The 26,553-nt window shown below is 39.4% G+C and overlaps 1 protein-coding gene across 2 annotated transcripts in view; it reads left to right on the plus strand.

The window, feature by feature from the left end:
- ctnna2 (catenin (cadherin-associated protein), alpha 2) overlaps positions 1 to 26,553 on the plus strand; it is a 320,502-nt gene that overhangs the window by 234,131 nt on the left and 59,818 nt on the right. For both annotated transcript variants that reach the window (XM_076727976.1, XM_076727977.1), the window contains 2 exons: positions 679 to 759; positions 13,197 to 13,349. In XM_076727976.1, coding sequence (XP_076584091.1) covers positions 679 to 759; positions 13,197 to 13,349 — 234 coding nt within the window. The remainder of the gene's footprint in view (positions 1 to 678; positions 760 to 13,196; positions 13,350 to 26,553) is intronic.

Below are 26,553 nucleotides of genomic sequence, written 5' to 3' on the forward strand. Positions count from 1 at the left end.
TAGTATAAATCACCCCACTCTTCTCCATGGTCTCTGAGCAAAAACAGTAGAGCTTGTAAGTGGTAAATGGGGCGCCTAGGTGGCATAGTGGAAAGTGGAGCTTTTTCCTTGGCTGGGCATTTCAATGCACAAAACCGGCAATATTTCTGTATGAAAGATGGCAAGAGATCCTGTCCTAGTGTCTGCCTAACTCCTACTGGTTGGTCGGGATGCGTGTTAACTGGAGAGTAGGGGAATCTGGAAGAGCTAGAAGCTCCGTGCTGCTCTCCCAGTGGCACTCCCCACTGTCAGGGGAGAAGAAGCAGGTGGTGACTCTGCATGTATCAGGTGAAGCACATGGTAGTCAACACCCTCCGAAAGCCACCAGTAAGAGTTGGCAGTAACAGCACATGCAGCACACAGGGGAATTGGCGACAACTAAATTGATACTTGCCAGATAGGCTAGTTGCTAGATAAGATAGCAAACTGTTTGAGTCATGTTTCCACTGACTGCCGTGTAATCATGCTAAGCTAATGCATGGTTAACAGTATTTTTATAATTGCCAAGCTACACTAAATGTAAGCTTTGTTCAACAAGAAAATGTACACTGTGAAATATGTGGTGAAGTGTTGGGAGTCAAACAGATACAAGGCATATGCTTTGACTGTGTTAACATGGTGTTTTGTTTCCTTTCACAGACTGGCAGGAAAGAGAAAGGTGACCCACTGAACTCAGCCATTGATAAGATGACCAAAAAGACCAGGGACCTGCGCAGACAGGTGAGCACATCTTTCATGCTACAGACTTCTTTTTTTTAACTTGAATGTCACTTTAAGGGTCAGGGCTGTCAATATTTTATTTTTCAATGTTATCTTTTAAAAAGACCAAAACCAGCAATGTTTGTCCATCTCACTTTCAGCTTTTCAACAACTCTCTATATTCATTAGTTTTTCGGTTGTTTTTTTTTGTTTGTTTGTTTTTTCATTTAAAAGCTAAATCATTTCCTAAAACAGCTATAGTTTTTAGCAGTTTTCATTGTTTCTGGACACACTCTATATTAAGGTCCACATATACATACACACACACACACACACACACACACACACACACACACACACATACATATACACATATTCACCATTAACTGCTTGCTTATTAGCATGCATGGTAGTAGTCTATTACTTATTTATAATCAGATTCTTACTTACTATCAATAAGCAGGAATTAGGAGTTTATGGCTCAGTAACTGTAGAATATGGTCATGCAGAATAAGCACACACAGGAAAGACAAACATGGTGACATGCAACGTCCACACAAACAGGACCAGCACCAGGACTCAAAACCATCTTGCTGTGAGGCACAGGTGGTATCCACTGACACGCTGTGTCACTATGTTTGATGCTGTTTGAACTATTGGATCACACTTTAGAGCACTTCTTATATTGCTATGCCATATGATCTCCTTACAGTTTTCCAAGCTTAGATTTTATTTGTATGTAGCTTGACATGGTGACCTTAGTGTTTCAGTAAAAACCAAAGTAGGCACTGAATATTATTGATCAATGCTCCACTTTTGATTCTCAAACTCAGAAGAGTTGTATCAGGAAGCTGCAGTAAAATGACCCTGCACATTTCAAAAGCTGCCCTCCAGCAGGGACGAATAAGTACAGAAGATGCTTCATGCTGTAACGTCAAAAGTCAAATGCGGAATTGATTTATTGTTTTCTTTTTGACTCTCCACAGCTGGATCTTGCCACGTAAGAAAAAAATGTCGATATCATATTTGAAAAGACACTTATTGGGCACACAAAAGTGTCTGTTGATTTAATACAATCAGTCAAGTATGCTTCTGAGGTACTCTTTCAATTGTAATGAATTCAAATTCAAATTTTCATGACTTGTATTACACATCTTTTGTAATGTCTGAACAGGCATTTTGCCCCAGAAAAATCGAACCCATTCATAAACCATTCAGGACATCACTTGCGGTCCCTGAATACCGCTTCACTCCCAAACAACCCTTTCCTGTCATGCAGTGCAAGATCTTTTTTTTTTTTTTTTTTTTTTTTGCAGGAGAGGCACTCTAGCAAAATTGACAATAGCAACTACCTCCAGAGAGTAGCTGCGGCTGCGTCCTCTCTGACCTCTTAAGACCAGGGGATCATTCCAGATGGGAGGTTATAACTCTCTCTCCCGTCGGGCATTTGGTGGGGCTGCCTGACAGACTGCCAGGCGGTACTCGCCCTGACAGGATGTTCTATTGACTCAGGGGTTGGCGTGACAGAATAGGCGGTCTGTTTGAGCTTTGAGTTTAGATGGGAGGGCAAACTCATAGCACACATGCAGGCATTGCATAGAGCTGTGATACTGTAATTATGTCAAAACGTTTTGAGTTTAGCAAGTCAGTGGCGCCGTGTAGAGACACAAGACCTTCCTGAAGGGAGGAGCACAATTGTGCGTTTGAGCATTTCAGTCTCCTTCGTCTCCATTGTGAAAAGGAGGGATCAAATATTAGAGCAGACAAGCACAAATGACAGGCAGCGTTTGTGAAATGGGAGCAGGTAAGACTGAACAAGCTTTGTGACAACACCGCCAGAGAAATGAGGCATTGTTTTTTCTTTCATGCCGCTGTGTACACATACAAGACAATGCTAAGCTGTCTGTTATCCAGGGCAAATTCGGCAGATGTCAAGCATGTCGTTCCCACCCCCGTTTTGTTTTCTTAGTAAATTTCCACAATGCTACCCAGTCTGATGGTGACAGTGCAGGGTAGCATAACTATGCATCTTCATACAGATATAAAAAGAATGTGTGTGATGGGTCCATCTGAACAAGGTAACTCCTCCATGTGCAAGCAAATGTTGAGCCAACCTTACAGCCTGACAACCTGTTGATATTCCTTTCTCCATAAACAATGACTTCACGGACGGTCGTATCTTACAATAATTATTAGTCATCTTCATCTCCTGACAAGAGACCTTCAATCACCACCAAAGTGTATATTCATAGCCATGCATCAGTTCTAACTTTAGGTATTGGTGAGGTTTACAAAACAGCAGTTTCACCTGCATGTGCACAGAGGCACACACACACACACACACACACACACACACACACACACACACACAACACAATGTCAGAAAATTTAAAATGAAGAGGAAAAACAAGGTTCTACACCCCAAGCTCTTTGAAGGCTACACCGTGCTGCTCAGTGGGGGAGCACACTGAAATTAACATGTGATTACTGGCCAAAAAAAAAAAAAAAAAAAAAGACAAACAGCTCTGTATGCACTTTTTTTTATCACCTGACAACATTACATCTAGACACCAAGCTGTAGTTTAGCAAGACCTTGTCTTTGCCTAAAACTTCATCTCCATAAGTCAGTGCCCTTTATGCTTTACCAGCCTTTTAGCAGCAGGTGTATCTCTGCTTCCCTGCTGTACATCTGCTGCTTGCAACAGCAGGCCGTCTTTCATGCTGACCCTCTGGGCCAGGATGTAGGCAGCAGTGATGGTGCCAGTGATCATTTCCCTGCTATGCATTGTAATTCTAATAATGATAAAATACTAACAATGTCTTATATATTGTGCCTTTCAAAACAGCCCTTAATCTTTAACAAAACACAAGACAGAGATTCCAACACAAGATAGAATATTTCTAAGTAATTGTGCAGGCACAGTGTGTATTGAAGCAATTACCACAAAAAGCAAAACACAATTACAATAAGAGAACTGTAAGCTATTTTCAAAACTATGAACACAATGAGCCTCTGGTCTTGAGGCTGGATGTCGAACCGAGTGAACACAAAATAATGAAATAAATAAAAAAAATAAACTAGTAGCCAGTGAAGGGAGGCTAAAACAGAGGTGATATAATCCTATTCCTTTAATTGGTTCAAAATTCTACTTCAGTTTCCACAAACTGCAGGCATCAGAGAGGCATCAGGAACTCAGGAATGAATAAAAATAATTACAGTTGTACGAACAGGTTATTGTTATCATCCTCAGGCACAGGGCATTACAAATGTGTCCTTTTGGATTTGGTCAATGAGGAAAGCAAAACTGTACGACCAAGTTTAGAATCAAAAGAGAGGCGCAAACAAATAGCACTCCAGGCTTTACAGCTGCAGGCCAAATAAATAAACCAAATAAAATAATACAATGGAGTAGAAGGAACAGTGTTGTACACATTTTGCTACTAGTGTCATCAGTTATAAAAAAATATATATTGAATTGGTGAATAATGTTGACAAGATGAAGAACATTTGGAAAACAACGAAGAACCTAAATGTGATCCTTGTGGCGCACCATACATTGTCAGAATATTTGTTATAGCAGAAATGTTCAGTGGGTAAGGTCAGATTCAGACCAGTGTAGGACTGCGTCTAAAACCAGTACAAGCTCACACTAACTAATAAGAGCTAGCTCAAAGTTCACTTCCTACAGATTAAAATGAAATAATTCATGTTCATTGTTCACAAATGTGAGTTCTGAACTAAGTCCACATTACTTGTTGTTTTTTGAATGATCCCCAAAAGCTGCAGGTCACCAAGTTTGTTACTTGTCAGAGAAAAGTGACTAAGTGCATTTACTCAAGTGCTATACTCAAGTATACAGTGGAGGTACTTGTTCTTTACTTCGAAGTCTCAGAGGCAAGTATTGCCGCCTACTTTCTTATTTATGGAAATCAAGCTGCACAAACTGCTTCTCCTGACAAGACACTGTTTGTCCTGAAGTGAAGAGCCCCTGATCTGTAGTAGTACTGACTGTATTGAACAGTCTTATCCTCATTTATGAAGCATTTGCAAATTTACAGTATGCCTTGAGATGAGTGTTTGAGCTTATTTAGCCCCATTACAGAGTGGAGCAAACATGCTCATAGAACTAGGATTATAATGCTCAGTCATTGTTTCAGTTCACCAACTCCCCTTGGTTGAAAGAAATGGCAGCTTCATCAGCAGATACAACTTTAACCTGAAATCAACCGAGCTTTGACCTTATTTTCGGATAAGAAACTTGGTATGCTAGATGAGGTGTCTTAACAGATCATAGGAATAAAATGTCAAGGCGAGCTAGTAAGTGATCCTAGCATTCTGCAGCTTAGTAATTAGCCCACCAATTCAAGCATGAAATTTATCAATCAGAACTGAAAGTCGTTTGAGAAAGTGGCCATTTTTAAAGTTCAGCTTATTCATAGACAACAAATCAGGAATGTTTTCTGAAATTCTTTCTGTTATTAAATGTGCATGGAAGTGCATTTAATTGCCTGTTTCATCACAAAAAACATCAACTCTGTTTTGTCTCGTCCACAACTGATGTCATTCTTGAGCCTGAGATATGTGACAGTAGGTTTAAAAATGAAATCTCAATCATTTTTGGATTTATTTTGAAAATGTTGCTTTTGTAACAAACACTTCAGCCATTCCTGGAGTCAAACCAGACCTTCTCTCCCTTGACTTGGTCAGTAAATTCTTGAACAGGTAGGTTAATGCATTTGAATTAAGTCCCATTACTTAATGCAGTAGATGGTGGTACTATTTCACTTGAGAGAAGCTGCCTCTTATGTGTATCTTGTGCCCTTGAGATAACGTGACCGTCTTGAAAGTCTGAGACAGAGATTGGTGCACAGCCCTCACTCATCTGCCATGTCAGTAATAGCTGCTTTTCAAAAACCACTGATGCTATCAGAGTATGACTGTTCTTTTTTACGAATAAAATGCTGTTCAATTTGGGGATCTTTGAAACATACAAAGCAGTGGTTGTACAGGTGAGGGCACTTTGGAGAAGAGGCTCAGTTGCTCTCTCGAACAGACAAGAACATGGAGTAGTTTGTTCACTTTCATAATACCAGGGAATCCGTATAAAATGTGTTCTTACTCAAAAGATATAATGCCTACATTCACAAAAAACTAAGTTGCGGCACTGTCACAGCTCCCATCAGAAGTGAGTGTGCTTTAGCCTCTGGCCCTTTTTGAGAGTTTCGCTCTGAGGAAGAGCTGATGGAGAACGAGCACCACAACCACTTTGCAACTTAGTGTTCAGATTTTTTTATTGTTATTTTTGTAATCAACTGTGCGAAAGTGTTGCAAAAGTGCAACAAGGAAGATGTCCTTTTAACTAGAAATAAAGAGAATGGGAGGCGGACTTGGCAGCAGGACAGATGGACAATGAGGAGGCCAGGAATTTAAAATAGATGTGATGAAAGTAACATGTTCAAATCTTAGCATAATTCTCAGAATTTAAATCTATTTCCTACATTAATTAGTATTCACTAGGTAACCAACGTGACAAAGTTGTTGGAAATGAGCCATGTGTTTGTACCCCCTGTCATCCTGCCTGTAATGAATGCATCTGTCAAGTCATCTCTCTGGGCCGTATTTTGACTGATGGCTGATTCCAGGATTCCCTATAGCACAACTACTTCACATATTTTTTTTCCTCTCTCTTTCTCTCCCTCTCTTCCCGCTTTGGGATGTTGAAATCATTTCCATTTCTGCCATTAGTTTGTTGATTAGTGCAGCTGTTTTTAATTGTTGGGGGTTATCATGTTAAGGAGGAACAGCTGCCACAAATCTTGTCAGCTGTAACTCTTTGTTTAGACTAACAATTCAAGATGATCTGTGAATCCTTCCACTCTTTTTCAGCAAAATGCTTTGAGGCTACGCATTAAGGTTTCATTAGCTTTGTTATTGCAAATTCCCTGTAATCTGAGGCAGTGGACAATACACATATATTTTGGAGGCACCATGTGTTGTTGATAGCTATATATGTGTATATATAAAAATTAAAGATACAGTCAACATAAGGCTTAAAAAAGTAAGTGCCTTTCATCAATATACTATGTTTATATTACCAACAGTTCACATTACTGCTTGTAGATGAAAGCAGTCACTTGTGAAAACAAACCCACAGAACATTGTTACTGACTCTCAGCTCATAGTTTGGGCTTTATGACCTGTGACTTTTCTGTTATGGTTCACTCTTATCGCTCGCATCACTTCCAGATGCAGCAGGTAGCTGTTGAGGTGCATACATTGAGTGTGCACACAGCAGAAAGAGAAAGTTACCGATTAGCCAGTGACATTAGTGGATCATTCAGCAGCTAAAGAGGCAGATATTTCCCTCAGTAGTTGTTAGAGACAAAAAAACAAAGCTAAAGGGGGAGCAAATACTGGATTTATACATTTCCCCAGGAAGCCGGAGACATGACTCCAAATGAATGCTAATGTTGCTCTGTATCTGCTCATTGTGTAAACAGACAACTGTTTGCTTAGTAGTTTGCCATATCAACTTTATAAGGGGATGATATGTCAGTGTTGTTTTTACAGCTGCCAAGGTGGGCAAAAAACTCTGTTAGTGCATGTTTGGACATAACTAAATCACAAACACACACAGCCATACACACAAGTAATATTATCCTACAAAATCATTTAGTCTGGGAAGGGGCCCAGCCTGCTGAATCCAAACTGCATCACCACAGACTGAGCTTGCTCATTCAACTCTTTTGGCTCCACAGACTGTTTATATGGGAAGATTCTGCAAAACCTCAGATTACGTTCAGTGACGTTTGTGCTTGTCATCACTTCCAGCCAAATTTAAGTTCATCAAGGCAAGCTTAAGTTTCACAAATGTGTACTCTGGAATTTTTTCAACTTAGGGTGTGTGCAGGAAAAAAGGTGGGAAACGCTTTCCTAAAGGTTTGGTGTTGTTGGTGTTTAACAGTCTGACAATCCCTAACTTTTGTCTGGAAGTGTGCATGACTGCAAGGGCTCTGCCTGTCACCACAAACCCTGATTTGGTTTGTATGAAGTCTTCTTGTCATCACACATGACAACAATACAACGGGACATCTTTATATAATGGAACACAAGTATTTGTCATACTGGAAGCAATTGTAGTCAGTGGAACTGAATAAATTTAGTAACTTAAAATGTGGTGCTGTTCGAAAGGGTGCACACTATTACACGTTTCGATCATATTCTCATGATCTGAAAAAAACTGCAGTCGATGCAGGTGATCAGCAGTGATTGTGTCATGAGCAGCGTCTGCCTGTAGTTCTCATTTGGGAACACAAACCCTTAAATGTGAGAGTAGCATTTGTGCAACCTCTCCTTGTTTCTGAAACTGAATTCCCCTGACTCCTGTTTAATTTTACAGGACACATTAAATGAAAGCTCTGAGATGAGGTGTCTAATGTGTTTGTCCTTAGACTGTTAATGATCAGTCAGTCCCTCTTTCCCCCTTTTCATTTCTCCTCTCTTCTCTCACTAATCATCGTCCCATGCTCTCTGATAGATATCATATATGAGAGCTATTACTTAATTTTTGATTTGCTCAGGCTGTTTCCCCTCAGCTGTGACTCCAGCCGTTTACGGTGTGATTGCTCTTGACATTTTAATAAGAAACTTTCCTTTGCTGACCCCAAGGTACCCACTGCTGTGTGCTCTGAATCACAAGTGAAACATAACAGAAACCGAAATGCAACTGTAAACATCCTGAAACCAGCACACTGTTCTCTTTCAAATTTAGATTCATGATTTCCATGTTTTGCATGTGTTCACACTCTACTGAATTGTAAACAAGTTGAATTCTGCAGAATCCCTTTGCAATCCATTGAACATGAGTTCATTTCTTTGTTTTTGACACTGATCTGATGCTTGCAGCAGTTCCCCCCATGCAACTGTTTTTGTGACAGAGCAGGTGTCTAATCCCACAAAATACAAACATTTTCCCCATTAAAAAGCAAATGTGCCAAATGAATGCTAATCTCATCTTTGAAGATCGCACAGACCTCCCACTAATGAGTCAGCAACACATATATTTTGTCTGTCAAGTTTTGTTAAGCATATGCATCGTCTTAATTATGTCACACAGCTCCTTGTTAGCCACTTCAGTATCAGGTGGGATTCGCTGCTGTTAATTTTAGCTATTTCTCCTCTTAGGATGGTGAGAGTAAAGAGATGTGCAGGATGGAGGGATAAGAGGAGGAGGTGTAATTACACTATTTTTCAAACTATCAAAATTCTGGGACAGCAAAGTCATTAACAGCAACCATTTTGGCAAAAACCTTCACAAATGTTCTGTCTTGTTTTTATTATGCTTTTTAAGCACATGGGTCCATTAAGGAACTCAACCACACATTCATTCATTTATTAATGAATTCGCTTACTCACAGGTAGCCTACCTCTAATTGGCTAATTAAACCAGAATCAATCAAATGTCTCTGCGATACTGCTAAGCATTTAGGATGCAATGTAACATTAATTATTCACCTATTGATCTTCACTATATGGCACATGTGTGGAAGTATGCAGGCATCTGACCATTTTACGCATATTTGATTGCTGAATCATCTCATTCCAAAACCATGTGCATTAATATGCTGCTGTAACAGCCTCCAATTTTCTGGGGATCCTTTCCAGAAGATTTCAGAAGCTGACTGCAGAGATTTGCTCCCATTTAGCCACAGGAGCATAAGTGAGGCAGAGCACTGATGCTGGCCGATAAGGCCCAGCTCAGTCTACCTTCTAATTTAGCCTATTTGTCCAATGGTGTTGAGGTTATGGCTGCGTCCAGGCAAGCTCAGAAAATCATTTCTTTATTGACCCTATACAAGAAAGTAAAATTTTGACCTTGGAGAAAGTAGCTTTCAATAGCATCTCATCAGCCCAGGCATGTTGAAACCTAAAAGTGCTCTCCCCAAATTTTTGACTACTGTTGTTTACTGTTACTTTGTAGCATCATACAAACTTGAAACTTGAAATTAAGCAGCCTAACAATAATCATGAAACAGCCCAAACCTGTCCACGTAGCCATATACTGTATCTTTCTCCTTTGCTTTCTGCCTGTGTGCCTATCCTTGCAATAGTCTTGGTGACTGCTGTGTTTCATTTGTAGCATATTTCCACAGCCTACATGCTGCCAGCCAGCATGCTAATAGCACTCTGGAAAAATAAAATCTATCTATGTAAAATGTATATAAGAAATGAAACTCGGGATACAATACCAACACCCATATTACCCATGACCTCAAGTATTCTAAAATATTAATATGTAAGACAAAAAACAGTTGCATTCAGAGCTCAAAGCGCTGTGGCAGTGCATGACTGGGAAGACAAATAGCTGCCCCTCTAACTTACAATGAGCAGAGCCTTTGCTATCTATTGGAATTCCAGGTCTATTTCCTTTAAGTGTTAGTGAAATACAGAGGGAGTGTTGGAGGAGAAACGGTGGGGGTGGAGCATGGAGGGAGGTGAGATCTGAAAGATTGAAGATGGATTTCTGTGGGAGTGGTGTGTGGGCATTAGAATGCTGATGGTGCAGGAGAGACTGCGACTTGGGAAATCAGTCGTCTGTATCATTTCTCCACTCAAACCCACCGTCAGAATCACTTTCGCTGCTGGGCAGTCATGAGTCCTCGCACTCTCTTTGCAGACGTATGCATATGCATATGCACCTGTATATGCCATCAACTAGTGATGTAACAACAATAACAACTTGCAACTTACAGGAATCTTTCCGCCATGTAGATGTCCTAAGATGATTTCCTCACTCCGATCTGTCCCTTCAATTCAAATTGTTTTTAATCTTTTGACACCTGAGCCAAAAAAAAGGTCTTGCTGGCCACGCTGCTTCATCTTAGATTCAAAGAAATCAAACACAGTCAAAAGCAAGTTGCTGTTAGAAAATTCTGTCAACAATCATGCATTTTAATGGAGTACAGAGATCAGGAAATATTGAACAGACTCATTTTGTGACTCTGTTATGTTGCCTTGTATACGCAAGTGATCCGCATCACAACTGAAAATAGTGGAATTCCACATGTCAATTATTGCATCATGATCCTAATCGTTAAATCAGAAAGTGCCTCTCAATGAGACATACATGTGCTGTATATGCTATCCTAGTCTGTTTTAATCTGTGTGGCCTGATAGGATAAGCCTTCCACTGACCAATCAATGCATTTTGGGGCTTTTTGCTCTTGTTTCTGGTCTACTATTACTCAAAATTTTATTACATCCAGCACCATTGTCAAAGTCTCCATCACCATGGGCTCCATGCTAATGATGGAAAACAATGATGACAAAAACTAACTGCACTGTGTCCCAGTGCCACCCTATCTACTAATACTGTGCTATATGTGCAAGAAAGTCATGTACGATATTGATTTGTATGATACACAATCATACAAGATGTGATGGACTGCATTCCTGATCCAAGATCAGATGTTTGATATAGATATTTTATTGCTGTGGTCATTTCTTACAGCTCTTCCATTTGGTTGTTGCACTTTAGTGTGCATTTTTACATCTCTGAGCATTTTAACTTTGTCACTTTCCCAGGGTGGACACACTACAGTCAAAACTCGGTTAGAATTAATTTTAATTTACGACACAGTGATAGGCTGTGGGCAAGGCAATTAATTTTCCACATTCAAAATGCAGCTCAGCACCCCCACCCACCCCCCACCATTCCACTCCATTACTTTATTTACTGCAGTAAAAACAGTGGTGAGGTAATCACAATCGAGGCCTACAAACAACCCAGATCTTTTTTTTCACCTTTCACAGGCTGATAGTGTGTTCTGCCACACCTTTCTCCAGTGTTGCAACAGCACGACCATAGTGTGAAGATAGTTTGGGCAATGCAAGATTTTTATCTTTCCTGATTCCTCGCCCTTCCCACCAGGTGACAGGATAGCAAGGTTATGCAATTGCACTGATGCAAGTCTGCTCTCTGCTGAATGAAAAGGATGCAATATTCACAGGTCAAAAATGCTAGGGTTAAGTTTATCAGCCTTTCAGGAAAGCCGGACGTTTTGGTCTTGCATTGCATCTCAGTACACATCTCATCAAATCAGTGATCCAGGATTATAGAGCTCTGGATAAAGGAGTGCTTATAGAGAGTGTGGGCTTCAGGTTGTTTACAGCATTTGCAGACCTGTCATGTCCACTAGTCTGGCCAAATCTAGTCTCTTTCCAGAGGCAATAGTGATGGATTATCTGCCCTTAGGAAGGCGTAATTTACCACTGTTCTCCTCCACTCTGTGGACTGCCAATTAATTTTGTAATTGCTGCAGGTTATTTACGTACGACTGACAGACTTACATATGACTTTTTCGTTGATTACATGAATTGTCCGTCAGTCACAGTTATTAGTCTTCTCAACCCTCCCTTGTGCAGCTTATACGTTTTTAATTCAAGACTATGGTTCCAGTGTTTGCTCTAGATCTAATTAAAGAAGATGGCTTGAAAAGTCAAACAAATGTCTATCATCATTGTTGTCCATTAAACACATTTCTCTTTAATGTCATCATTTATGTGTGTGGAGAAAAGATAACTGAACCAGCTGGATGAGATTTTGGTCTGTGTTTGCATGCTCATGGGTGGCGTGCATAACAACTTATGCTGTTTTACTTTGTATAGACCTTAATTTACTGATACTGACAATTTGTTCCTGGTGTTGATGTGTTAAAGAAATTCTAATAAAGTGGGATTATTTTATTGCTTTCGCTGTTACCTGCTGTTTTTTTTTTTTTTTTGGTAATTGTTATGTTACTATTGCAATAACAATAGCACAACTCAACAATAACAATAATGTCTTAAAACAGCTTGATAAACCTGAATTGATTAATGATTATGTTTGTAGTGCAGAGAATTAAAGCTAAGTCATTAATGATGGTGCTTTGAGACTTAAAGCATCCTCAAAACAAATGAATGTGATGCTACATGTGTGGGAATCCATTTTTCTCCCCTATAGTGTATTCTGGTCTGTCTTAATACTGGTCTCACGTGACATACTCCCTGCTGTGGTTTCTATACTTTCCCCTCTAGCATCTCATCAAATACCCCAGTGAGTAGCATCAGTGTCCATTTACTGACTTATAAAACAACCAGTCCCCTGCCAGTTTGGTACAAAATGATTCCATAAACAAAGATATAAGTCGCAACGTCTGCTCTAGTAAAAGGCCTTATGGGAAAAATGACACCTTACAAGCAATTTACACTCCTGCCCATGGAGAGTTCACCTCCTCTTTTTCTCTTTCCCTCTTGCTTTGCCTCTCTCTCTCTGTCCTTCCACCCCATTATGTTGCTACATCATATTCATTACAATGCTAAGTGATACGTAATCATTGCCAAATGTAATACAGTGAAGTCATCTGCAATATTATTAATAATTTGACCTCTTCTCCATCTCTCTCTTTCTGTATTCTAGTTGAGAAAGGCAGTTATGGACCACATCTCAGACTCTTTCCTGGAGACCAACGTCCCTCTGTTGGTGCTCATTGAAGCGGCGAAGAGTGGAAACGAGAAGGAGGTCAAGGAGTACGCCCAGGTGTTTCGTGAACATGCTAACAAGCTGGTGGAGGTCAGTTATGAATTATATATGGGGGCACACACATATACCCACATACTGTATATCTTTCTTTATTGGCCAGTTCAGAAATGAAAGAGTTATGTGCAGGTTATGTGCAAATATATAGGGCAGGTCACCAGAATGGTGCCTGAAATTAAGAATTCAACCAGTGCTCTTAAAATATAAGCTTTCCTCATTAAATAGAAAGAGAGAAAATAAGTCTAAAGCCTAAATATACATATGAAAAGTGGAAATAATTATTAAAAATATATTATTATTATTATTATTATTATTATTATTATTATTATTATTATTATTATTATTGTTATCATTATTATTATTATTATTAGATACCAGTTAGAGAAACTGCAACAGGGTATGCCTACAGAAAAAAAAATATTACACTGTATATCAGATACTGTATGTAATTAACTTGTACACAGCATATCTTGTTAGACGCACACAGACATTCCTGCTTTCAGTGGTTGAATACCATACAAATAGGTTTTCTCCCAGACAATGGGGAATTGTTATTGAATTATTTGCAATGTGGCAATGTAGCAGAATCAAGGTACATCACACTTCTGAAAATGCTCTCCTTCTGAACTGTTTGTGCAGACATTTGTGGCTGAAGCCACATTGCAAACCACAACTTGAAGCTTCAACCGTCACTGACTTTTATTTTAATTTTAGAAATAATGTGCTTGGCGTGCAGCTTGGCGTGCAAACCTCAGCCGCTTTGAGCAATGTTGCTACTTGCACCTGGAATATAGACCTGTGTCTTTTTCTTTTCGTCTGTGTTAACGTTGTGCTGATGCAAATAGCCAATCATACCTCAGCCTTACAAAATGCTGTATTATTTCTTAAAGTCTAATTTAGACAGTCCTGGGTAACATCTGAATCTTTCAGTCGCTGATTCAGTTACATACAATACTGACTAAACTGTGCATGCACGTCATGAGAGAGTGCCATTTTTGCTATGAATAAATCATTTCAAAGAATAGTTCTGTACACCTGAGATGTCCCCCACACGAAATGCCCCATCAAAAGAAAAAATGTATGTGAATGTGCGCCTGCCTGCTACTGCACCACCTTTTTAAAGATAATGGTGATCACAGTAACCGTAAATAAAGCTTTCAGGTAGATTTTTTTAATACTGTATGTACTTGTGGTGTACCAGTGTCAGGCTCCAGTCTCTGAGGGTCTGTTTACATACGGATCTGCTGTTGTCTCTTTTGGCTTTGCAGCAAGTAGTTGTATATTTATGCCATGGAGAGGTCTGACTCCCGCTTTGAATGCAAATTTAATCTAAAATAAAAAACAAGAACAGTCCCTCAGAATAAAATACACTTCTGAGTAAGATAGAGTTCATGTTCCTTTCATGCGCTGCAGGCACACTGACCTCTGTATGCCAACAGGACAAATAAATAACACAAAATGGTGGCACTCCGGTTTATTACATATTGAAAATTTGTGCTGTTGAATTCAAAACTGAGAAGTGTTTTGTTATTAGATTGATGGAGGATGGGGACATATTATCTAAGGTGGGCCAATGCAGTGATGACTGCTCAGAGTCGTGGTTGGAGGATCGTTGGTGTCTGTCATGGTGACAAGCCAAGAAAAACCTGGTGCACACCAGTGGTTAAGGAGGACATGAAGCTTAAGAGGGACGACTATAGGTCTTGGTTGGCCCAGGGGACTGCTAAATCAACAGAATAAGTCCAGATAGGCTGCAGCCTCTGTGGTTACACAAGTGTGGAAACAGTTCAGGGAGACTGCTGTGAAGGACTTTTGGTTAGGCTTAGAGAAGGTCGGCAGACCATTACATGGCTGAAAAAAGGGGGAGTCAGGGCCTTGTTCATGCTGTTCTCAGCAAGGTAGGGTAATTGATTGCCTCAAATGGCAATGCTTTCATGCAGCAAAAGGAACCCCGTGATAAACCCATGTACCTTAACCACATGCCATCTATGGAGGAGGCTCCCATTTTTAAAAAAAACAATGGGAGGTGTACTTTGGGGAACCACACTGTTCACCTCACTGGTGCTGGAGGCTCAAACCAATTTTTTTAAAGCTCAACCAAAATATAGACCTGGAATGCTGTCCAGGCTGTGGAGCTGTGGACTAGCACTCTACTCCTCCAAGGATACTGAAGGAGATACTCAGGCTTGCCCATCTCGTCTGCATGTGTTTTGTGGACCTTGAGAAGGCTTGTGACTGTGGTGCTTTCGGTGTGTCTTAATGTGGAACATGGGGTGTTATTACTTTTACTAGGATCCATCCAGCACTTGTATAACCGTATTGGCTCTAGACTATCATTACTCTATCTAGAGTATGTTTAGCTGCTCTGAGAGATGGACATCTATCATTGCAAATGTTGTGCAGACTATTAATGGTTCACAGTCGTGATGCATCTTCACAAACTGTAAAGAGGTAAGATGGAGGAAGAGATGTTACTCAGGTCGGCTTTGTACTGTTTTCACCCCCACCTCCCGCAGTGGGTGTAGGAGGAGAGGTCCAGTGATAAATTCCTCTGCCCTTCGGTGGGCGTTGCTTTTTGTTCTCATAGTGCTTTCAAAGAAGCCTTTAGAACCCTTTATGCGGGCGTCTCTTAACATACTGTCACTTAAAACAGCACTGCTGCTGCCTTTGACATCAACTGAGAAAGTGAGTGATTTGTGTGCCCTTTCAGTCTGCCCCAGCTGTTTGCTGATGAGGGAGGATCTGACTGATGCTACAATCACAATCTGTCCTTTGCATCCAACGATGTTAAAGCTTTATTTGCCCAAGGACATTTTAGGTCTATTATTCTCATGAAAGAAAAAGGGAGGAGATGTTGCATTGGTTTTGCCCTCTGCCTTTTTTTATTTGTTCTGTAAAGCATATGGCAACAGTGAGGTACACAGCGGCTGATTGTATGCTAAGGAGATGGAGCATAAGCCCCAGTCCAAACAGAGACTAGCTCATTGGTTGTGCAATGGGCTTATCACAAGCCTCCGTGTTGTCAGGTATCAACCCCTGTGCAGCTATTTGTGCACATATGTGTGAATTATTTAAATAAATAAATAAAATTAAAACAACAAGTCATGTGTGTCAGATAATATTCAGCAATGTGATGAAATTAGACAAAGAAAAATGTCAATTGGATAGAGTATGGTGCATTGTCATCTCTTCACTTTACTGGGTACATTTTCTCAGCTGTGTTCATCCCAATGGGACCATTTGTCTTTCTGTAGCAACAAATTTGTGGCAACAAAATTAAAATTTAATCAATTAATTAAATCTGTTGTTTAAAATGGTGGACAAAATGTTTAAAACAATCCATATTATGCATGTCTTTGCTTGGAGTGCAGCATTCATAGCCTTGTTTGAGCCAAGTCTGATTCCTACTCCCATCCCTCCAAACAAGCAACCTGTTCTCATTCCCAAAGCTTCAAATACCAACACTTTGTCACACCCCTCGGCATACAGATACACAAGGTACCCTTGAGTGTCTATGTGAGACATACCAGGCTTTCACCCAACTCCAATGTAAACCCATCCACTGCAAGGTGAGGTGGTACAAAGAGTGAAAAAAAGTCTTTAGAGGGCTGGAGGTTGGAGTAGAGTGATGGGGCGTATACATGACTTTCACCCAGGATGCCAGGCTTCATGTCCTGTTAGACACCAAACGTAGAACCAAAAGGGAACTATCTTTTCCAAAACCTAACATGTAGATTTGATTCCTAAAACTAATCAAACTGCAAGCGTTTCACAGGATTAACTTCATGAAAGAAAAGTTTTGTGGCAGGCAGACATCAGAGCAGTTGGTCTAGGTGTCTAATATTGACACAAATGGGTTTAAAGTGTTTAGTTAAAGCCCAGTACATCTTATACAGATGCTAAAGGGTATGTTGTCCATCTGTATGGGACACAGGGGAGTGTAACAAGACATTGGTATTTGATGCTTTGGGAATAAGAACTGGTTGCTTGTTAAGAGGGATGTGAGTGGTGATGATCAGGACATGGCTGTTACTGAAACCATGTCTGTACATTTGATTTTACAGAGAATGTGAGTGTGATAAACTGGAGAAATGAGTTTTAAGGTGTTGGGGTACCACAGAGACTGTCACTGAGCCAGTCAGAGACAGACTAGTAGACTCATATTAACATGATGTAAGATCCATTTGGTCCCCTCACACTGCTCTGGCTTACCTGCTGCATGCAGGTTTACATTTAGTTGGGCTGGTAACATGCAGACATTGTAGGAATTTGAGTGCATGGGCTTCATTCAGTATGCCAAAAAAGGTCTCCAAAGCATGTTTCAAATACAACAAGCTCTGTGGTCACAGACAGAGCCTGCAAATGAGTGCTTGTTGATGCATGAGTCAATGAAGACTAATTGGAAGAGACATGTTGCTGCCCCTGCCCTTTTGTATGGGAGAGCTTTGCAGGGTTAAATAAGTTCATCATACTGTAAGTGGCAGAGGAGCACATGCATACGAATTTCGGTTTCATAAGACAACGAGGTGCCTCATCAATAAAGTTCTATTAGAGGTCCCCAGCTGTAATCGTAGGGCCACAGTTATAGCTCTAAGTCATGGAAATGAGTAATCAGTGTGGTTGGACATGAACTAAGCAGTCATACATTAAGAATTAAATTCTGTTAAGCTTACTAAAGGAGCTTCTGGAATCACTATTACTAGAGTGGCATCTTGTCAGAGGTTTCATGCTGTAATACTGTCTTTTCATAAAGGAAGTGTTGAATGCGATGTTTCCATGTTAAATGCCGTTTTGATCCATTTAAATACAGCGGTATTGTAGAGACAGAAATGTGGATTAAGTAGATGATGGGATGGGAATTTCACCCATTTCTTTTGATTTCTTATGTGCAGCACTGTTTTGCAGTTTTGTACTGTGATCCAAAAAAAAAAAAGGTGCATCACAGTTCAGGTTCTCTGTATGGATGAATACTTGATAAATTCAGAATATAGCCACACCACCCATCCTTCTCTCTAACACCGTGTTTCTTCATAGTCAATGTCCCAGTAGAGAACAAAGAATGGGTATACCACACAGCCTTCTGGCAAGTATAGCAAAAAAGCTATAACAAGGTGCAGTGGAGAATTTTATCTGTTGCCAGGGTGAGTATGTACATTACTGGTCCTTGCTAGCGAAATAGCTAATACACTCAAGGCTATCCTTTATACTTGGCAATATCATTGTCATTGCTGTCATTATCATTATTCGCGCCATCACAGACACAGTCATCATAACCACCACCATCACAATCCTCTAATATATTAGGCTAATTAACATTCTGATCAATGTCACTGCAGTCATCTCCCTGGTGTCAGGGAGGAACTGTCTTAAGGCATTAGCCTGGAGTTTGGACATGAACAGCGTTATCAAAGTTAAAAAAAGTGCCCCTTTCTTTGTTTTCTTATTAGTTTTGTTCCATTTGGCTCCACAGTGTATAATATATCCCTTTTCTCCACCATTGTTCTCTGCTCACCTCAGCGAAGAGCCAAATTCACCCTGCAGGCTCTTCTAATCACATCATACTCATTATACCATCTTGACCAGCGACATGAAACCACTAATTATTAAGCCGGGTATATGATTATCTTAAAGACGTGTAAAGGATCTGTGAAATTTAATACAATGATCCTGCAATAGTCAGGGAAATGTTCTCTAGGTCTCTCAAATCACATTTTTGCATTACTATCGATCATGTCTTCTCATTTACCTCTGTATATGTACAAATATTTTCGCATACAGCATGCACACAGCCCGTGTGTATTCACTTACAATCTGTCACATGTACAGTTATACACTCACGCACATTTGCATGCATGCTAATTTGTTCTCTAAGTAAAAGTACAAGATGGCAGTTTGGCAGACAGACAAAAGACTCTTTTACTGCACCTGTAATTCCCATAATATATGACTTTTGACAGTCTTTATTTCTTTGGAATTGTGATATTTTAACTGAACTCCACACAGACGTTGGATACTTTCTGCTGTCTCGATTTGTAGAGCAAAATCAGTAAGAGGTGGGGGAGGTATATTTAAAGTAAACAGAGTATGCAGACAAGAGAGAGAGTGAGTTATTCCTCCGTGTTTGAAGGTAAAATTGTGCGTCTCCTTGTATCATTTGTCTATTAACACAGGATTTTTAAGTTGATTCCCATGGCTAACTTTGATGAGAAGTATCTCATCCTAACCCATTATCAATCCAAACCTTTTTTCCAGTTTGAAAGACGCAACAGCAAAAATAAGTTCCCTCTTTGTGATACAAGCCCCTTTATACAGGTATTTCTTTGTGGGAGATCAAATGAATGCAATGTTAAAAGTAAAAAATATTTCACTGAAAGGTTTCCATCTTATTTAAAATACCAGTGTGTGCACTCAGTATTTCACATGTACAATTCATTGAGACATATTCTTATAAAGCTTCAATGTTGAGGCTTAAGAAAAGTTCTGTCTTCCCTTTTACACTCATAACTTTGATATAGTCTACCTTTTATTGAATCATCTATTTCTCATGTTTTTAAATATAGTCTAGATCATTTGGCTGAGAAGTATCACAGCAATTATCCATATTTCAAGTCAACTGCTCAATTCTGGCTGCTATTAATGGAGATAGTAGTCCTTTTCTCAAGAACAGCGAGAAATCATCAACTTAAATGATTAAATGATTTGTTACAGCAATAGGACATATAGGTAAAACAGACTTTTAATGAAACTTTGAATATCCTGGTCTGTGAAAATGTTCCATTTTTAAAGCATTCAGTGTAAAATGATGTCTTTTTTTATACAATTGTAGCTGCTTGTGTTCAAAATATATTGTTTTGCTGAGCCAAATCCACCAGTTTCACAAATTATCCACAGCTGAAACAATGACATAAGACACTCACAGCAAACAAGAAGAGTCCACACCACTATTCATGTCTTCTCGTCTAATGATTCTTGTTTCCATTAATTAATCAAGTTTACAAAATCAGGACTGTAGTCCAGACTTCTCACTTGTCATGTACTCACATGGCTAAGGGAGTAGAGCACAAAGTCCCTTGACCATCATAACACAATTACATGAACACAGATTAGTGACAGTGTTCACGCGCTAACTGCTCATCACCTCTGTGTGATTAACCATTCACATGCAGTTACTTTGAGACACTGGTTGGAAACAGCGTATTTAATTATTGATCAATCTTGGGAAGGGATGTATAGTAAAATTAGTACAGTACAGTTTCCCCTTGAGGAAAAGTTCAGTTTCTCACATTAGCATGTGCTTCATTTTTAAAATGCTCTTTCATTGCACTTTTTTTGTCTTTGTTCATGGTTCTTTGGGTCATTTTATTATGATGTTGCTATGATGGATGTTTTGAAGAATCTGGATTCCTAAAAAGTTGGGATGCTGATTGAAACATAAATAAAACAGAACATAGTGACTTGGTAATCCTCTCTGACATAAACTCAATCGAAAACAGTACAAAGATAACATATTTAATGTTTGACCTCATCAGCTACATTGATTTTTGTAAATATCTGCTTATTCTGAATTTGATGCCAGGAAAACATTTCGAACAAGTTGTGAGGAGACTGGTCAAGGTGTGGAATGCTCCAAACATTTGGAACATTTCACAGGTAAACAGGTTCACTGGGAACAGGTGGTGACTGTATAAAGGATATTACTACGTGGGCTCAGGACCACTTTGTGAAACTGTTGTCAGTAAATACAGCTCTTTTGCAAATGATTGTATTCTATTTTCATTTGCCATTTACACAGTGCCTGCACACAACTGCGCACAACTTTTTTGGAATCAGGGTTGTATGTTATATGATGTGACGAGGGCCATAATCTAAAAAAAATGCACCCTTTCAGGAGCTCTACTTATCTTTACTGCTCTACAGCCATTGCTCCCTTTCACTAATCTGTCTATATGTCTGTATATATTTGTAATCTACGTCTTTGCCATTGAACTCGATTCAGCATGGATGTATGATCACCACGCTTCAGTTTTTACCTCCTCAAATCTGCCTATTTCATTGAAGCTTCGGGCCGAGCTCCCCATTAAATTAATGCCGCCCGCACCGATATGCTCTTGTTAATTCAAACACAAGATGAATATCCAATCTTTTAAAGTTACCATGGAACCTTTTTATTGCCACTGCAGTGGGAATGTATACGTGCCAGCAATTCTTGGACGTCTAAAGGACGTTACGCTCCATCACTATTCTAATGTCAGAATGAGCTTTTCCCCTGACCTTGACTCCATCTTGGAGCCTTTCTCTTGAACAGCTGTGGTGTTATGAGGGACACTTCTATATCTGTGTTATCTCTAAGAGGGCTCCATCTCTGCAATGCTTTCTCAAATCAGAGCAGAATTGCTTAATGAATAAACAAGTCTTTATTGTACATGTGTGCAATTTGCTATGCTTGAGGAGGTTGCCTGGCTCCTATTATTGCTCTTTGCAAGCTTTATTGTGCTTTGCATGTTGTCTTGATTATGATTAACCTCCCTTGTAGTGCTTTTGTACTTGCAGTTATTTGAATCTTTTGATAATCCCTCACTACCCTACTTTGCAGTGTTTTACTTAAGCCCTTCTCTAATATACTTGTTTTGTTGATACCTGAATTTTTCATTAATGCTAATTTATTTTTTTATTTTGTCACAAATGCTGCAATAACAGCTTAATCCATTGAGCTGTAAATGTGGAAATTAGTTACAGTAAATGTATTTCCTATTTCAGAAACATATCTTGTATTTGGTCATAGAGCTTTCTCCATACAAAGCTACATTAAGCGAGGTTGTTAATATTACCTTCATCACTTCATTAGGTTTCCTACTTTAGATTTACAGCAGTGACCTTACTGTGGACATGAGCAGAGTCAAGGGGAAAGACATACCTCCAGCGATTATGCATAATCAATACAAAGTTAAATGTAACCAATACTGAATTGGCCTTCAGGGCTCAGCGACATGAGACAGACTGCTGCAGTAAATATTATTCTGGGGGCCACTGCATTAAGCACTTTACCAGACAGTTAACCAGGAAGTGGATGCATCACTGATAGAATGGGTCTATGTGTGATGACCCAGACCTTTAGGCCAACATTAATCCTCTTTTTGCATTCAAAGTTATGAGCCTCAATGGAAGTCTGCCTTTGGACGATGTAGCCACAGAGGTGCGTAGCAAGATGCATCACACTCCACCTAATCCTCCTAAGGTGTCCCCCTTTTGGAGTTATTTTTAGGTGAGCTCATAGCCAAAAAAAATGGCAGAAAGAAAAGAATGCAAACGTGCGAACGTTGTCTCACTGCAACAGATTTTCATCATCTAGATTCTTGAGAACAAAGCCTGTGAGTGAGTACAAATACGCGCAGAATTCCTTCATAAAGCATTCACTTTCATTTTCCTGTTGTTTGTTTTAAGCCCTCGACTGTAATAAATGGCTTGGAGTACAGACATCGGTGCAGTAGAATGGGTCAAACCAGGATCTTTTCTCGCTGATCTACACACAATTACTCATAATGTTAAAGTCGATGTATGGATTCAAAGAGCCAATTATATTTTAAGTACAGTAACAATTTGAGCATGAGTGAAAATGCATGCATCCAAATTGTATTAAATGTTTGTAAAAGTCTTGTCAATAGAGCTGTTTATTATGTAGAATGAACCACTGCTGTCTATCTAAGGGTGTGTGACTACCAGGCTTATTCTGGGCTTTCATTTTATTAATGCACTCACATGTTCATCTGGCCACCCGTTTTCGTTTTGTGGTCACCTCTGAGTACTTGAAGGTAAGATCAGTGCAGTGTTAGAGAGAGAAGCTCTGCTCATCTGTGTTACTTTTCATGCACTGTCCAGTTACTCCAGAGGAGATGAGAGTTAATGCTGTTGTTTACTGTGAAAGAATTGGAGGAAAAACACACATTACCACAACAAAGAGAGAAAGACTGTTTGATGGGAGCACATTCGGTGGACACTGAATCTGCCTAGTACTTCAGGTGCTTTCATATCAGCAAAGTAGTGCTACACAACCAACTGGCTGATATTACAAAACTTAACACAGCACAGAGTTTTTCTGTTTTTTGGGGGTTTTTTTTTTTGTTTTTTTTTTTTTGGTGCTTGTTCCGCATTCCTCTTAGCACCTTTCTGTCTGTCAAAGATACCTATTGGACACACATCTGAGATCCTCACACATTGCAGGGCAGGTCAGGACAGAGTGTGAAAGGTACAGTCAATTCAGTCCATTAGAATTCAGAGACAGAATTGTGAAGTGGCACGGCTCTGAGGAATAGTACAAGGGGGATTGTAAAGTGTAGGAAGTCAAAAAATCATTGGAAAATGGGGGGGGGGGGGGGGGGGGGCATCATGACTAACAGCTGATTGACCCAAACTCAGCAAAAGGATCAGAGACTAAGGTCAAGAGAGTATGCTGACAATATCCCAGATACCCCCAGAGACCAGGTGCCATTCAGATATATCACTAGAGAGTTCTTCGGCTTGGACAGCTTCTTTCTGTAAATCCAGTGAAGCATTTCTTAAATGTGGGCTGTATGAGATCAGATGAAATAGGATAAAAACATGAAGACAAGCATGTTTAATCAGTGGCCTTCTCAAAGATTGTCAGCATTTAACTCCAAACTCCACTGATGGCTCAATTCAACAGATGTTATTTTGAGTTATGTATCATCAAGAGCTGTTTAGTGAGAGCCAGTCATCACAAGATACTTTAATCATTTTACATCAGACATTTTCAAACTGTAAGGCCACAGAGGTGCAGGAGAGTTGAAGGCAGAAAGAGTGTAATTTGTTAAGAGGCATTAGCTAATTATAGAATGCAACCTGCGCCACAAACAAAGACCAGACCAGACCGAGAAGAGAGGCCTTTTAAAGAGTTTTGAGATGAACCTGATGCAGCTGATAAGAGCATACCGAGCTGAAGCGCAGATTGCAAAGGCAGGAAATGCCCATACTATTGTGGAAACAGTACATTTAAATTTCAAGATGTCATGTTTTCATCAGATTACAGGTGTAATGTCTTGACAAATTTTTTGGTTTTCGGTACAAGGAAGTAGCCACAGCTTTTCTACACGGTCTGTTAATTGTAATTCCGCCTGAATAAAGAGATGGGAAACATAGAAAATATGCACTTGAAGGCTTCTTGGCATTCACAAGTGGAATGCCAAGAGAAAACATTTGAAAATAATTCAAATAATTTCCAATACCATTTTCAATGTAACATCTAAATCACAAAGAACAAAAATATTGTTCTTCAAATAAGCCCGTAAATCTTCCCACCTTGACTGCCAAAGGCAATGTACTAGTTTTCAAAAGAGCACATACCTGCAGGCAGCTTTGCCTTTACCAATTACATATTAAGACTTACACCGAAACGGTGTGTAAAGGTGCAGGAGAAAGTTTACCTGGCCAAATAGATTCAGTCATCGGCGTTAAGATTTATTTGAGAAACCTGTGAGGACTGCAATATTAAGAGGAAAAGTAAGCAGATCCATCCACCTGCTCATGTCAGATTTTTTCCCCCCAGCAGTCATTACTGACAGCAGTGTATTAATGGTGGTCTTCACACGCTGAAACTTTGATGTATGGCGATCTGATCAATACTGCTACAACACACAACCAATAAGTCCCAGTCAATGGGAGGATAATCACTTATTTTTCTCCAGTGTGCTATTAGGCAGTACTGTGGCAGTGTGGCCTGCAGTGGTAGAAAAGTACATTTACTCAAGTACTGTACTGTACTTGACTATTCATTGAGTCTGTATTTCAAAGGGAACTTTTTTTGCTTTACTACATTTACACACAGTTTCAGATTACATTTTTTCATAAAAAACAGTACATGATAAACTCATAAAATACAGATTAAAGATTAAATCAAACCTCTTTGGCTTGTGTCCCCTTACAAAAAAGCAATTTCTAGTTGTGACCACTGGTTAATTTTCAGATGTCCATGAGCTGTGGAAGCAGCAAAGAATTCACCCTGAATGAGAAGGTTTCATTTAAATGTGTCCAAGGCCCAAAAAAAAAAAGAATATGAAGGCGCATTAGTATAATGTAGGTTCTTTATTAGTCATTATAAAGCACTTATAATGTCTCATTCTACATGGCCATATTCTGCAACTACTAGGCCATTAACAAAGAGTTTTCCCTCAGTAACCTGCAAATTGCTGCTTATTGATAGCAAGTAAAGAAGTTGTTGCACATGAATTACAATCTTAATAAACCTAACCTGCTAACTCCCCAAATAAGGCATTAATAAGTGTTAATAAAGAGCCAATAAGCTGCTAATATGCACGCTAACAAGCAACTAGTTAATGGTAAATAGGTGTGCCTTTAATATAAAGTGTGTAATGTACAGTAAAATATCAGTCACAGGGGCCATTTTTCTGCAGAATGAGTACTTTTATTTTCAATACTTAAAGTACATTTTGCTGATGATACATATGTTCTTCTACTTTAGTTGGATTTTGAATTCAGAGCTTTTACCTTAAATGAAGTATTCTTATATTACCACGTCGGTACTTTCATTTAAGTACAGGATCTGAGTATTTCTTCTTCTTCTTCTGACATTTAGCACTGCCATCAGTAAGGATTTTTAAGTGACCTGGAATAGTTTGGCAGGTGAGGGTGGAAAAAAGGGTCATGTAAATTCAACACAGCTACAAATAATACTATGAATTGTCCTCATGCAGAGGGTTGCTAGATGATACCATATATTTTATTGTGGCCTTTTGTTGTATAGGATATAGATCACCAAATGATATTTGAACAACAGTTTTATATAAACAATGATTAAAATGATGATTCAAAGCAATATACACACTGTACATACATTAAGTTGTGGAACTTTGATTCTAATAATATACACTGACATTTGTCAGTCTTCCCTCTTGGCTTCCCTGTTAATTTCATTGTGACTCACTCCACGTCTCTCAGAGGGAAATTGGTCATCAGCCTTTTTTCTGAAGAATTACAGCTGTGCCCTAGGATGCAATCAAGCAATCCTTTAACCTCGAGCTGACATTTATATTCTTTGTGTTACATCTCTACTATTCCTAAAAGGGGAAAAGAGAGATAAACAAATGGAAATTATACCGGCATCAAGCGTGTATTCACAAAAGACTGCCCCCTACCCTCCCCTGCAGGCTTAGGGGAATCAACTCAAGGGTCCATTATCTCTCACAGAATGCATGAATTGGTGGCA

Source organism: Chaetodon auriga, chromosome 4 (assembly GCF_051107435.1).
Source record: "Chaetodon auriga isolate fChaAug3 chromosome 4, fChaAug3.hap1, whole genome shotgun sequence".
Classification (NCBI taxonomy): Eukaryota; Metazoa; Chordata; class Actinopteri; order Chaetodontiformes; family Chaetodontidae; genus Chaetodon; species Chaetodon auriga.